The sequence below is a fragment of the Bos grunniens genome, chromosome 4 (assembly GCF_055505025.1).
Source record: "Bos grunniens cultivar Pamir isolate PY7600 chromosome 4, Bosgru_T2T1.0, whole genome shotgun sequence".
In the NCBI taxonomy this organism is placed as follows: Eukaryota; Metazoa; Chordata; class Mammalia; order Artiodactyla; family Bovidae; genus Bos; species Bos grunniens.
Window position 1 is genome coordinate 58,743,249 of NC_141168.1, and position 14,230 is coordinate 58,757,478.

General features: G+C 38.4%; 1 protein-coding gene across 6 annotated transcripts in view; it reads right to left on the bottom strand.

The window, feature by feature from the left end:
- Positions 1-5,966: 5,966 nt before the first annotated feature.
- HERPUD2 (HERPUD family member 2) overlaps positions 5,967-14,230 on the bottom strand; it is a 35,849-nt gene continuing 27,585 nt past the window's right edge. For all 6 annotated transcript variants that reach the window (XM_086396533.1, XM_086396530.1, XM_086396529.1 and 3 more), the window contains 4 exons: positions 11,634-11,756; positions 8,094-8,417; positions 7,294-7,411; positions 5,967-6,833 (listed from right to left, as the gene is read on the bottom strand). In XM_086396533.1, coding sequence (XP_086252659.1) covers positions 6,672-6,833; positions 7,294-7,411; positions 8,094-8,417; positions 11,634-11,680 — 651 coding nt within the window. In that variant the 5' untranslated portion in view covers positions 11,681-11,756 and the 3' untranslated portion in view covers positions 5,967-6,671. The remainder of the gene's footprint in view (positions 6,834-7,293; positions 7,412-8,093; positions 8,418-11,633; positions 11,757-14,230) is intronic.

The following is a 14,230-nucleotide window of genomic DNA, read 5'->3' on the forward strand; positions in this document are numbered from 1 at the left end:
GATTTCTAATCTCATCATAAAAAAAATTCAGAGTAATGATAGTAAAGATGATCCAATACAGATCAAGAAGATACAAGAAACACTAAACACACCAATATTTGCATTATAGGGGTCCAAAAAGGAGAATAGAGAGGAAAAGGACCTGAGAAAATATTTAAAGATACAATGGCTGAAAATCTCGCTAAGGTGGGACGTGGAACGGTCACCCTAGTCTAGAAAGTGCAGAATCGCAGGCAAGACAAACCCAAGGAGGAACACGCTGACACACATGGTGCTCGCCGGCTTCTCTCATTGCTCAGTAAAGAATCCGACTGCAGTGCAGGAAACCTGGGCTCGATTCCTGGGTCAGGAAGATTCCCTGGAGAAGAAAATGGCAACCCACTCCAGTATTCTTTCCTGGAGAATTCCATGGACAGAGGAGCCCACCCGGCCACAGTCCATGGACCGAGTCAGACACGACTTAGCGACTAAACCACCACAAAGACAAAAAATATTAAAATCAACAAGAGAGAAGTGACAAATAACATACAAAGGAATCCCCAGGTTTTGTCTTTAAGTTGTAATATTTAGTCCATTTATGCTCGATGTATTGCTACATTTGGATTTAAATCTACCTTCCTGGTTTTCTGTTTTCTGTTTGCTCCCAACTACTTTTTTTTTCTCCATTCTTGCCTTCATTTGAATTTAAATTTCATATTCCTTTTCTACTGTCCTGTTAGTTTTACATTTTTATTGGTTTTAAAAAGTATCATAGAAATTAAAGCACACACCCTGATTTATTCATTTCTCATATAAATTGGTGTCTTGATCATTTCCAAGACAATTCAAGGACGTCAGGATACTCAATCCTATTTACCTCCCATCAGAGTTATATGCTATTTTTGTCATGTATTTTAATTCTTTATACATGTAAGACCCCATAAAGCATAAATTGATTATTTTATGGCAATATCCTTTTAGATTTATGCACGGATTTACCTTTCCAATGCTTTTCTGTTTTTTTCTGCACCTCCAAACTGTGATATGTGATAATTTCCCTTCTGCCCAAAAACCCATTAGTATTTTCCTTTAGTACTTTCCAATGGTGCCAAATTCTGTTTTCATTTGCCTGAAAATGTCTTTCAAAGGATATTTTTGCTGCAAGTTATCTTCCATATTGGCTGTTATTTTCTATAAGCTCTTTGAAAATATCACTTACTAGGCATACTTACTGTTGCTCCTTTGAAAATAAGCTACATTTTCCTCTGGCTACTTTTAAAGTTTGTTTCTCAGCAGTTTTACTCTGTAGTAATTTGTCATGATTTTCTTTGTATTTATTCTGCTTGGAAGCCAATAATATTTCTACTATCTGTGGCTCAGTGTCTTTCATCAATTTTGAAAAATTCTTAGCCATTATCTCTTCAAGTGTTGTCTGCCCTATTCTCCTACAGCATCATTCTGAATAAATTTTTTACCTTTTGGTTCACTAATTCTCTCTTAAACTGTGACTATCAAAGCCATCTACTGATTTAACTTCAGTCATATTATTTTTAAGTTCTAGAAATTTTATTTTTATATAATTTCCAGTTGTCTTCTGAAGTTTCTCCATCTTGTCATGTAAATCCTTTAACATTTTGATCACAGTTATTATAAGGTCTCTAGCAGATAATGCTAAATGTATTAATTTTCTGAGGTTTATCTGTTTCATTTTCTTTTTGGTCAAATCTTAATGTGTTTGTATTGCTAGTTATTGTTTTATTGGGATTAACAGACTTTGAACAATTATAGAGACAATTTGAGAAACTGCATGATGTTACCTTTCTTCAGAGGGGTTTACTTTTGCTTCTGACTGTCCACTAGGGTTGGGGCCAGTTGCCTCATTCAGTTAGGGACTGAAACCACTTGAGGCTGGGCTTCAATCCTTGTGCATATAGAATCAATTTCCAGTTCTCCTTCACTCAAGGGGTAGGCCTTTGGGGATCCAATAAAAAAAAGCCCAGGATGTTTAAAGGACATTTCTTCTTGGTGCAGTCAGAACTCTAATTTTTGTTTCCTATAAGTCTACCAAAAATTTTGCTGTTTCTCTCACTTGTTCTTGAATTACAAGGTGCTTCTAAGAGTAAAACGTGGCACCAAACATAGGTCTCATCTGTGTGGAGTACTGGCCCCTGCTTTCTTGATAGCTCTCTGATGCTTTAATATATCCTAACTTTTCTAGTTTTCTCAGCAGAGGGGTTGGGGTAAAACAAGCTAATCACCCATTACTGGAAGCTGAAGTCTCTACGTGCTTTATTTGAAAAATTACTTTTAGAAAATTCAAGTTCTGAAGTAAAATAGACTTCATTCTGTTACTTACTAGCTATATGACTTGAAGTGAGCTATTTAATGAGTCTTCGTTACCTTATCTGAAAAATGGAACTAACAATAGCACTTATCTTGAGTTGCTTTTTCAATTCAGGTATAGTATTTAGCACAAAGCCAGAAATATAACAAATGTTCAGATGTTAGTAATAACAATTTTTAAAACATTATAATGGTTTCTATTATATAAATTAACACACAATGACAGCCTTTCTCCATGCACCCTCTGTGAGGAACGGTAAATGGTAAAGATGATATATAGATCTTAATTTTCCCAACTTTCCTATGGCTTGGGAATAGCTGGGCAAAATGGACCACACCATTTCACTGCACCACATGAAATAGTTTATGTAGCCATCAATATTTTCACTTTGGAAAAGAGAGCAATTGGAGTAAAAGAGCTAGAATGTAGCAGCAGGATCAAAGTTAGCTTTGGCAAGAAGGCTCTTGAAACTAGCACCCTATACTGGGGCCTCCAGGGCTTATCCCCCAAGTGTGATGTGAGACAGTAACCACTGAGATGTGCTCTGGAAGGAGTCAGATCTACTGTCCTCCCTATTTGGGCTGAGGCCCCATGATGCTGGGAAAAGCCTTCCACTTACTAAGACTCTTGGACAGTCGAGAAGCTCCAAGTGCTTTTGGAATAGGAAACCTAATTATTCTTAGCTCTTTTTATAAGAAAAACTTTTATTTCAAAGATGCCATGGTATTTTAATTTAAAAAGGCTCGCATTGTTCCCCAACACTTTTATTCAAGAAGTATCATTATTCTTGTTTTTACATCTTATTTAAATGTTCTTAAATGCTACTCTGTATTACACACTTAAACATCTGTTGACAGTAGACTTCATGGTAAACATTCTTATCATAATTTTTCAAATTAAAAAAAAATTTTTAATGTTTAAATATTAAAACAACCAAAATATCATTTATTTATGTGTAAGATATAAGTGAAGTAAAAGTCAGTCATGTCCGACTCTGCGACCCCACAGACTGTAGCCCACCAGGTTCCTCTGTCCATGGAATTCTCCAGGCAAGAACACTGGATTGGGTTGCCATTCCCTTTTCCAGGCGATCTTCCCAACCCAGGAATCGAACCCAGGTCTTTTGTATTGCAGGGGACTCTTTACCATCTGAGTCACCAGGGAAGCCCAAGAATACTGGAGTGGGTAGCCTATCCCTTATGCAGGGGATCTTCCTGACCCAGGAATTGAATTGCAGGCAGCTTCTTTACCAGCTGAGTTTCCCGGGAAGCCCTTGTAAGATATAAATACAATATATATGCTTTATATCCACTATGCAGCCAGTTTCCCAGGTTGCAGTGAGTGTGTGATGCCATGTTGAGGGGTGAGTCAGCTAGCCACATCAGGACTCTCAGGAAGATCAGTAGTTGGGAATACCACATTCCATCCATCAACATAATTCCAGATACAACGGGCCTCAGGGTCTAATATACACCAGACGTACAGAGAGCAGACATACAGAGCAGCACACCTTAGTCTCTTCTCAGTGAAGCAAAAAACGCCACGGGGTCTACACTAATGAGGCTCCAAATTTGGCCTTGCCTCCCCTACTTTGAAAAGCCAAATTTCCATAGGGATGATGCAGCCAGAGGAACTAGTTAGAATGATGATAGATGGTAACATCAAACTATGGTGAAAATATTTCCAATTCTTCAGCCCTCAGGATCACTCTTTCCTTTTACCAAGCTATTAAAAACCAACGCTTTCACCCATACTGCTTGACCTGGTGCCTCAAATGGAAAGAATCTGAGGAGACCCAGAATCTCCTCAGATGGTAAAGAATGAGGGAGACCCAGTTTTGATCCCTGGGTCAGGAAGATCCCCTGGAAAAGGGAATGGCTACCCACTCCAGTATTCCTACCTGGGAAACCCCATGGACAGAGGAGCCTGGCGGGCTAGAGTCCATGGGGTCGCGAAGAGTCAGACACGACTGAGCCACTAACACTAGACTAGACGTAGAAAGTCTAGCCCTGGGAAGTATTTCAATCCCATCCTGACTGTTGCTAGTCACCACTTAGCCTAGAGACCAGTATCTGGGCTTCTGTGTGGCTCTTTTTCCGTCTGGAAACCGTCTCCATGCTACAACTGCCTTCTAAGCACCATCTGGCCCCAGCATGGACACAGCTCCTCCCTTAATCATCCAAAACATAGCTGACACTGGGCTGTAGTTTCTGACAAAGACTTACTGGAAGTAAGACTAATATGAGGGAATCAACAATGTAGGGAAAATAATTAACATAGAGTAGTATAATACATTTCACTTTTATTAGAATGCTTAGCTACAGCCTTTCACAGGGGGTCAACGAACAGAATCCTTCTCCTTAGGGCCCAACCTGCAGTTAGGATGCAGAGACCTGCTCATTTCCTTCAGATAGGTGTCCCCCACAATAATGCTCCCCTCTATGAATTCTGTGGCTCCAGTTCTCCCCTGTCCAACTCCTAACTGAAGAGACGAGATTGAGACTGCTCAATCTCATAATTACATCTGCTTTCATACCCTACCCATCGACTCTATTTTTAGGATCTGACCTATGGAACATTTCTTTCGGCTCTGACAGTTTATTTATTTAGTTCCCAGGTTAAAATCCACATGCTCCCTCTGGATGCAATGATTGTACAGCCTTGAAACAAGCCATCCCTAATCATGAACCCAAACGGTGTACAAATGTACCATAGTTCACCCTGGTGAACAGCCATCATATACTACTGTAACAGTACTATATATACGTTTATAATACATTTCACATAAGATAAAGTTCTTCCATAGTAAGTTCTACTATCTGCATTTATTCCATTTTAGTTAGCTACCCTATAAGAGACTTACTCCTTTCTTAAGAAAAATCAAATTGACTTTCACAGGGATTTTTAAATAAAGAGGTGGCGACTGCAGCCATGAAATTAAAAGACGCTTACTCCTTGGAAGGAAAGTTATGACCAACCTAGATAGCATATTCAAAAGCAGAGACATTACTTTGCCAACAAAGGTCCGTTTAGTCAAGGCTATGGTTTTTCCTGTGGTCATGTATGGATGTGAGAGTTGGACTGTGAAGAAGGCTGAGCGCCGAAGATTGGTGCTTTTGAACTGTGGTGTTGGAGAAGACTCTTGAGAGTCCCTTGGACTACAAGGAGATCCAACCAGTCCATTCTGAAGGAGATCAGCCCTGGGATTTCTTTGGAGGGAATGATACTGAAGCTGAAACTCCAGTACTTTGGCCACCTCATGCGAAGAGTTGACTCACTGGAAAAGACTCTGATGCTGGGAGGGATTGGGGGCAGGAGGAGAAGGGGATGACAGAGGATGAGATGGCTGGATGGCATCACTGACTCGATGGACGTGAGTCTGGGTGAACTCCAGGAGTTGGTGATGGACAGGGAGGCCTGGCGTGCTGTGATTCATGGGGTTGCGAAGAGTCGGACACGACTGAGCGACTGAACTGAAAGAGGTTTTAGACTCCCTGAGAACTAGAAGATATCCATCTGGAATAAAAAGAGGTGAAAATGACCTTGAAGACTTCAGCAACCCCAGAACTACTGAAATTTACATAGATTTTTGTATAGAGACAGTATAATATGGAAGAGTTTAAATAAACATACCACAAGACAGTTTTACCATAATTGACCTTTTATTTTAAAAAAATTACAGGGAGTGATTTCCAGAATCTTATTTTATAAAAGTACTGCCTATATCAAACATTTTATATCACTATTAATTCCATTGAAGAGCTGCCTTTTTTTTAAAGGTACTAATTCCAATTGATGGGATACATGCCCTTAAAATAGAAAGTTTCCATTTATTCAAATGTCAAAATGAAGATTATTGAGAAGTTTATTGCTTTATGGCTGGGTAAGATGCTACTAGCACATTTTAGGTAATTAATATTCTTCATTAAAAACTATGAGGTCATTCTGTTTAAAACTTTTAGGACAAGTCACAGAAAATAGATATATTTATTCAAATTATACATTGAAGGGCTGGGCTATAAGCTATAGACATTTATATGTGAAGCAGCTCTTTAAAGAAATAAGACACACAAGTCTGTCTTGATATAATATACATAATTGAAATTAACAAAACCTGGAAGACCAATATTGTTATGCTATGTTCTGTTAGAATCTTAAAAAAAAAAAAAATCACATATTTAGTAGTCTATTTGTGCTTAAAATATTCATATGCATGAGAAGTTTAAAGAAAAAACACCTCTGTACATGATGATGAAAAGAAAGTAATAAATTTTTTGAAATTGCACTGTTATTTAAAACACTTTCCTAAATTCAGACCCTCCTTTGCAGCTGGCACAGTTTTTCAAGTCTAATTGGCAACCTGGGGAGGCCCCTCTGGTATAAGTGAAGTAAAGAATGTGGTGATAAAAGACCAGGCTGACGCCATTAATCCAGGCCTTTGAATCGCACTGGCATCTTCACCTGCATCTTCTCCACTCTCATCTTCAAGCCCATCATCCATAAGACGCTCCTTTCAAACAAAACAAGAAACATATTCCTAAGTGATCTTAACAGCTACCATGAACTCATTACAGAAAAGGAGAGAGTTAAATTCTTCCCAAAGAAGGAATATGAGTATATAATAAGGAAGTAGAACTATCTGGTCATTAGAGATCTTCCTCAAGTCCAAAACTGATAAACTCCTCCTTGTTCAAGTTCAAAGGAATAACTGCCAGTTTAATGCAATAATTTCTCACTATGAGCATAACTTTCTTTCTAGGCTATTTTTAGGAAGAATGATGTTAGTTCTTTCCACTTAATTCTAATATATGACTGACTCAGTATTATAGGTTCTCTGGGATTAAACCACACATTAACATGTTAACTTTTCTTCAATACTATGAAATACCCAGGATTCTTTTATTATATTGGTCTCATACAGTGCTGAAGAAACACCTATATTTAAGTATATGAAAACTTCATAAGCATACCATTTCTTCAAGTTCTAGATTGTTTGCATTCTGTACATCATTGTTAACTTCAGCATTATTGTTGGGAGCCTGGTGCTGAACTCCTTCTTGCCTAAAAGGAAACCATCCAGCTTGGTGTCTGCTCAGTAAAATAAACAGAAAAGAAAATAAGTCACAACTGTTTTTACTCGTAACACTATGAAATATTAGTGTCCTATAACAGCAAAATGATTAGAACATTTTCATTCATGGGTTGAACTATGATAAATGAAAAAACCAAATTTCCTTCTTCAGGTCAAGAACTACCCCTCTCAAAGCAATGACAGGAAAGCAGGAATCAATTTAAAGTCTATCCTGAGCTAGTAAGACATATCAGGAGTCATAAAATCATTTTTTGATATTTTTCAAAATGAAATTCAACAAGGTATTTGTTTGCTTCTTAAGAAAAAAGGGGAGCAAGGGACAGTGAGTCTACTTATGAAAAAAAATCTGACCTATATCCAACAGACTTACTATTGATAACTATAATTAATTAAAAAGAAACTCCTCTCCAAGACTACATCATATACTCAAGTTCTAAATGATTACTAGAGCATACCTAACTGAACTAACAATTTTTATAAGTAGTAAAGGGAAAAAATCTGCTTCTAGACAATTCTCATAAATGTTCTTACAAAACATAACTTGCTTTGCTCTTGATGCTAGGTATCTGAAGCCCAACATTCATATTCCTTCACTCAGTATTCACAACAGACCTCCACGTGCCAGATTCCATGCTTAACAGTTTTAGAAAGTAATTATAATGAATGAACATCACTCACAAATAAACCAGTAGCATGGCTCCCATTACCATGATAAACCGACTGAAAGAAGAATAGAAGTATACAATGCTAAGGAGAATTGCAGCTCGTGAGAACGTGTACATCCAGTCTAGCCAGTCTCGATTGAAGTCTTCTTCGTTCAGCACTGGACCTCCCTGTGCATTCATTTGAACATTTTCATTCATGGGTCGATTTTCTTGGGCCACTAGGTTTGGAGCTGGTGGGGGTTCTTCTCCAGGCACATGTGCCAAATTTAGAGGCTGTGTAGCAGCAGGCTGGGCTGGGTTAGCATTTGATGTGGCCTGAGCTGAAACTGCAGCTTGACTGAAATAGTCACCAAAATAAATATTAAAAAGAAAAAGAAAAACATTTATCATACTACATTATATTTTTCAGAACTTCCTGGGAAGCCATATGTATTTTTCATAAACCATACATGAAATATCACAACTCCTATACCACATTTCCTAGGTAAGTATAATTCCCAGTGCAAAAGTAGAGCCAACATGGATGGTAGGAGCTCAGGAAAGGATGTTCTCCCAGCCTGGTAGTCTAGGACAGCAAGGGGAGACATGGAAGAGATTAAAAATGGCCATGTTATCACTCTTTCTTTCACTAAATTATAAGGCTGTGACCAAATCTTTCTCCAAAACTTTTCCCTAATTGCCTCTTTTGTTCTTCTACATAGGATAAATACTGATTGCCTGCCCCCCACACACTCACCACTTCTCCCTTCAGACCCATGTTTGAAAAGATTTGTCTAAATAAGTACATTAATCATTACCCTGTGTGTACACTCTCAGTAATAAATGATTTGTATTGGTATTTTCAAATATTAACTAGGTCCCAGATAACAATCCCTCAATCCCAATCCTGACTTTTGAGAACTCCACCTGGAGAACACTGGTGTAGATCCTTGTCAAGTTACAAAGATGTGTGGTCCTGAAGTTTGCTTATAATTTGACTGCTTAAGAGTCAGAATAAATTTTCCTGTAAAAGACTACCAGTAAAGTGATAATATATCTGAAATTTGCTTTGAATTATTCAGCAAAGAGGGGAAAGTTGTAGAATCAGACAGTCATGAATTGATAAATGTTTAAAAGCTGGGGGGTGAGAACAGAGGGGTTCATTTTATTTATTCTGTCTTATATATGTTGAATTTTCTCTACAAGAAAGTTTTAAAATCAAGATAGCAAAATGAAATAGAAGTTTTCCATGGTACAAAAGCTTATTTAAGCCAGTATGCTGATACACTGTATCTATAGTGAAAGTCACTCAGTCATGTCCCATGGACAATACAATCCATGGAATTCTCCAAGTCAGAATACTGGAGTGGGTAGCTGTTTCCTTCTCCAGGGGATATTCCCAACCCAGGGATTGAACCCAGGTCTCCCTCATTGCAGGCAGATTCTTTACCAGCTGAGCCACAAGGGAAGCCCCATATTCATTTCCAGAATACTTTCTACCTCATGGACATTCTGATTCATAAGTGAGTTATTTCATTAAAGGTGAAAACTTGAGTCTCTGAAGTCAAATGATGTACATAAGATTATATGATTCAGTACCTATCTACAATAAGCCCCACTTATCTTACACAGTTCCGGTGATGCTGTAAACAAGACAAGAGGTGTAAAGATAAGGTGTAACACTAAGGCTTCCCCAGGTGGTGCTAGTGTTACAGCCCAATAAGAGACGGGTTCAATCCCTGGGTCAGGAAGATCCTCTGGAGAAGGGCATGGCAACCCACTCCAGTATTCTTGCCTGGAGAATCCCATGGACAGAGGAACCTGGCGGGCTACAGCACACAGGGTCACAAAGAATCGGACATGACCGAAGAGACTAATTATAATAACGACTACCGTGACAACAGGTAAGGTATAAAGAGCCTGCCTGGAGCCAAGATATTACTCAGGAGAGCATTAGGATATGAAGTTAATAAAGCAGGTTAGCTTTATGGGGTAAGGTATAGAGGAAGAATCAGAGAAGGCAATGGCACCCCACTCCAGTACTCTTGCCTGGAAAATCCCATGGATGGAGGAGCCTGGTAGGCTGCAGTCCATGGGGTCGCTAAGAGTCGGACACGACAGCGACTTCACTTTCACTTTTCCCTTTCATGCACTGGAGAAGGAAATGGCAACCCACTCCAGTGTTCTTGCCTGGAGAATCCCAGGGACGGGGGAGCCTCGTGGGCTGCTGTCTATGGGGATGCACAGTCAGACACAACTGAAGCGACTCAGCAGCAGCATAGAGGAAGAATAAGGATACAGACTTCACACTGTAGGCAAGAGGGCCATCTGTATTTTAGGGAATGGAGAATGATGGACTCAATTATGTGTTAAGTTAACCTGGCAAGTAGTACAATGAAATACAGTCAAGAGCCTAAAAGGAGGAGAAGTGATTGCATTAAAGTGGGTCTAATATTAGAAATATCTAAGCAAAACATCAGAAGTAAAATATAGGAAGGGAAGGACAGAAGCTAGAAACAACATACTGATTCATCTTGGTAAGTTGTTGAGTTCAGGGATAACAGAAGCTAGAATCAAAGCTGATTAATGTTAAGGGCTTGGAGGATGATTAAGAAGAGACAGTATCACTGACAAGTCAAGAAGGAGAATGCACGTAACAAGATGATGCAGTCGAAGTTCAGACCTAACTGAATTTAAAGGAAAGGCAAATTTCTCTATGAAATTCTCCAACAATTAAGTGGAGGCACAAGATGAGGCACAGGAGATGAAGAACTGGGAGCCATCACACAGAGCTAACAACTAAGGCCACAGAAAAAGGAAAACCAAGAGGACTAGCCTGGAGCTAAATCCTATCTTCCCTACCAGACTGTGTATCGCAAGGCACATGGTAAGTATACAAATACTTAACTGAACAAGGAATGTTACCATTTAGAAAAAGGGGAAAAAACAGGCTATCAAAGAATACAAAATGAGTAATCAGAAAGAGAAAAAGAATGAACAGGATAACAGAATCACAGAAACAAGGAGAGGAGAACACTAAAGAGAAGCTAGAAATGTTAAATGAATACATAGGAAGCCCAGCGCAAAGAAAACCAAGAAACTATTCCATGCTAAGGATGTTTCACGCTGATCAGAAGCAAAACTTACTAAAATACAGAAAAGTCCAGAAGGCATATTAGCCACAAGGGAACCCGACATTAATATGAGCCTCCCTGATGTATGATTCTTTCTATTCCCTTTTTTAGTTGACATCCTATCTTCACACAGATTTGTTGCCTTCCAGTGAAACTTTCCTACGTTTTCTCCTCTTAAATAGATAAAATGTTCTCTTAAAGAAAGCACCTGAATACTGCCAAATATAATTAAGGAAGAGAGGAAGAAGCAGAGAATAGGTTTAGTTGATGTGAACAGGATGTGTATGTACCCTTTTTCCTTTAACCAAATAATTTAAAATAATTTTTAAAAACAAATCATATACATCAGTAAATGAAATCTCAAATCAACTTACTTAGGATGAAAAAGAAAATAAAGCAAATAACACCATGTGTAAAAAAATCAACACAAACTGACTTACTATTGCATATAATACTGATGAGCATACATCTGTTGCCACCACAGCATCTGCAGTGGGTTGAAAGCGGGATACACCGGGAATCCAGCCGGAACAGCCTGCCCGGGAAGCTGGTTGTCTACATTTCTGCAATAGAGTAATAAGAAAATGTCTTTTAATGCTCCAGAAGAAGTTGAAAGCATTTCTCTACATTTTTATTTCTGAACTATGTCATCCGTTGACAAAACATACTAAAACTCACTGAAAAAAAATACTTATGTTCAACATTCCTCAAGTAAGACACTGTGTATGTGTGTTAGTCACTCAGTCGTGTCCCACTCTTTGCAGCCCCATGGACTGTAGCTCTCCAGGCTCCTCTGTCCATGGGATTCTCCAGGCAAGAACACTGGAGTGGGTTGCCATTCCCTTCTCCAGATCTTCCTGACCCAGGAATCAAACCGAGGTCTCCTGCATTGCAGGTAGACTCTTTATCATCCAAGCCACAAGGAAAGTCCCAAGTAAGACATTATGGCTTATCTAAGATGATCCTGATCCCACATATACAGAACAACTAACATCACAGCCTAGAATCAGACTACTACATGAGTAAGAAACAAACTTCTATGATGTTAAGATTCTAAAATTTTTAGTTATGTTGTTAATTGTTAGTCAATTGTCAAACTGTTTTATAAAAGTGATTTAATAAATATCACATTTTCCATATAAGCTTAAGTAAAAATAAATAAATTTTAAAAGTTGAACTTTGGGCTTCCATGATGACATAGAAGTAAAGAATCTGCCTGCCAATGCAGGAGACATGGGTTCTACCCTTGATCCAGGAGAATCCCACATGCCACGGAGCAGCGAAGCCAATGTGCCACAATTACTGAGCCTGTGCTCCAGAACCCGGGAGCTGCAAATACTGAAACCCACTTACCCTAGAGCCACAAATACTGAAACCCACTTACCCTAGAGCCTGTGCTCTGCAACAAGAGAAGCCACCACAGCAAGAAGCCAGCACATGATAACTAGAGCAGCTCCCACTTGCTGGACCTAAAGAAAAGCCCACACAGCAACAAAGACCCAGCACAGCCAAAAATAAATAAAATTATTTTTTTTAAGCTGAACTTTTTAATACTTAATCAGGCCCTAGATCTAACTACCAGTTTACAGTCAATCTATGAAAACAGAGGAAAATATTAATGATACCACATGGATGCAGTGAGCTGAATCTAGATTACTATGGGAAATTAGAACATAGAACAACAGAAAAAGCATAAAGTAAAAAAAGATAGGGAAAGGGATTAGATTAAAAGAGCCTTAAGAAACAAAATTACTCAACCAAAGGCAGTAAGTCAATCTCTGAAACTGATCCGATCAAAACCACCATAAAAAGACATTTGGGACAATCAGGGAAAATGGAACACGAATTGAGTAATAAATGATATTAAAGAATTTTTAATTCTGTTGCGTGTTCTAATAGTAGTGTGATTCTTATAGTCCTTATCTGTTACAGATATACAGTATTTACAGATGAAGGGATATGACGTCTAGGATTACTTTAAAAATACTCCAGCCCAAGAGAAAAAAAAAGAGGAACAAGGGAAGGGTTGAACAGCTGTTGTCTATTAACTGTTGCTGAAGCTGGATGTTAGGTAAAATCCTTATAATAGAGATTCATTAGTATGCTTTTAAAGTTAAGAATGATAAAGGAGAGGAGATGAACTGGAAACTTCAACAATCAGAAACAAATTCTTTCAAAGAAAACCTGCATGGAATTCCCACTTTACTTCCAGAATATGCTTTTTCAAGACTCTCCACACTACTCTGTTCTCCCTTGCTGAACTTCCCTTAAAATCAGCCCCAATGTTACCAGCTATGAAGCTCTCCCACCTCCTGCAAGCACACCCTCCTCCAGGCTCCTGAAGAATTTTGTCAAAACCATAGAAGCACATCAGTGAATGGCAATTTATTTGCCGATCTGACCTGCTTCCACTGAGGGCAACTACATAATTCATTTTCCTATCTTCAGTGCCCAGCTACCACAAATTCTAAGTAAACTTTTCCTGAAGAAAGCCACATGATCCTTATATGACAAATTGGCTTATTCAGTCAGATTGCTTCAAATCTGACCAACAGATCTGACTAGAGAAAAGTTTTAAATGGGAAAGTAGAGGGGAGAGAACCACCATTATAAATGAAATCAAAATACAAGTGGTAACACAGAAAAATATACTGAAACAAATGATAAAATATTCACTTCAACAAGACAGTTAACACAGACTTTCCAGTCAGATGTGGATTTGAATTCTAGTCCTGATACTGACTACTGAAGTAAGGCAGGCTATGTACCTTTTAGCCTCCTTCTCCTCGTTCATAAATCGGGAGAGAACAGTACCTGGGCCACAGAGTTGGTATAAAGTTCAATGAAATAAAGCATGTATAAGTGCTTAATACAATGCCAAGCTTATGCTAAGTAATAATTAATACTAAATAATTAATACTCAATAGTATCAATTAGTAATATTCTTTTACATAAAGAACTGTCACAAATGAACTTTTTAAAATACCAACATGCCAACAAATAAGCACTTCACAAAACAGAATAAAAAGAATGTCTC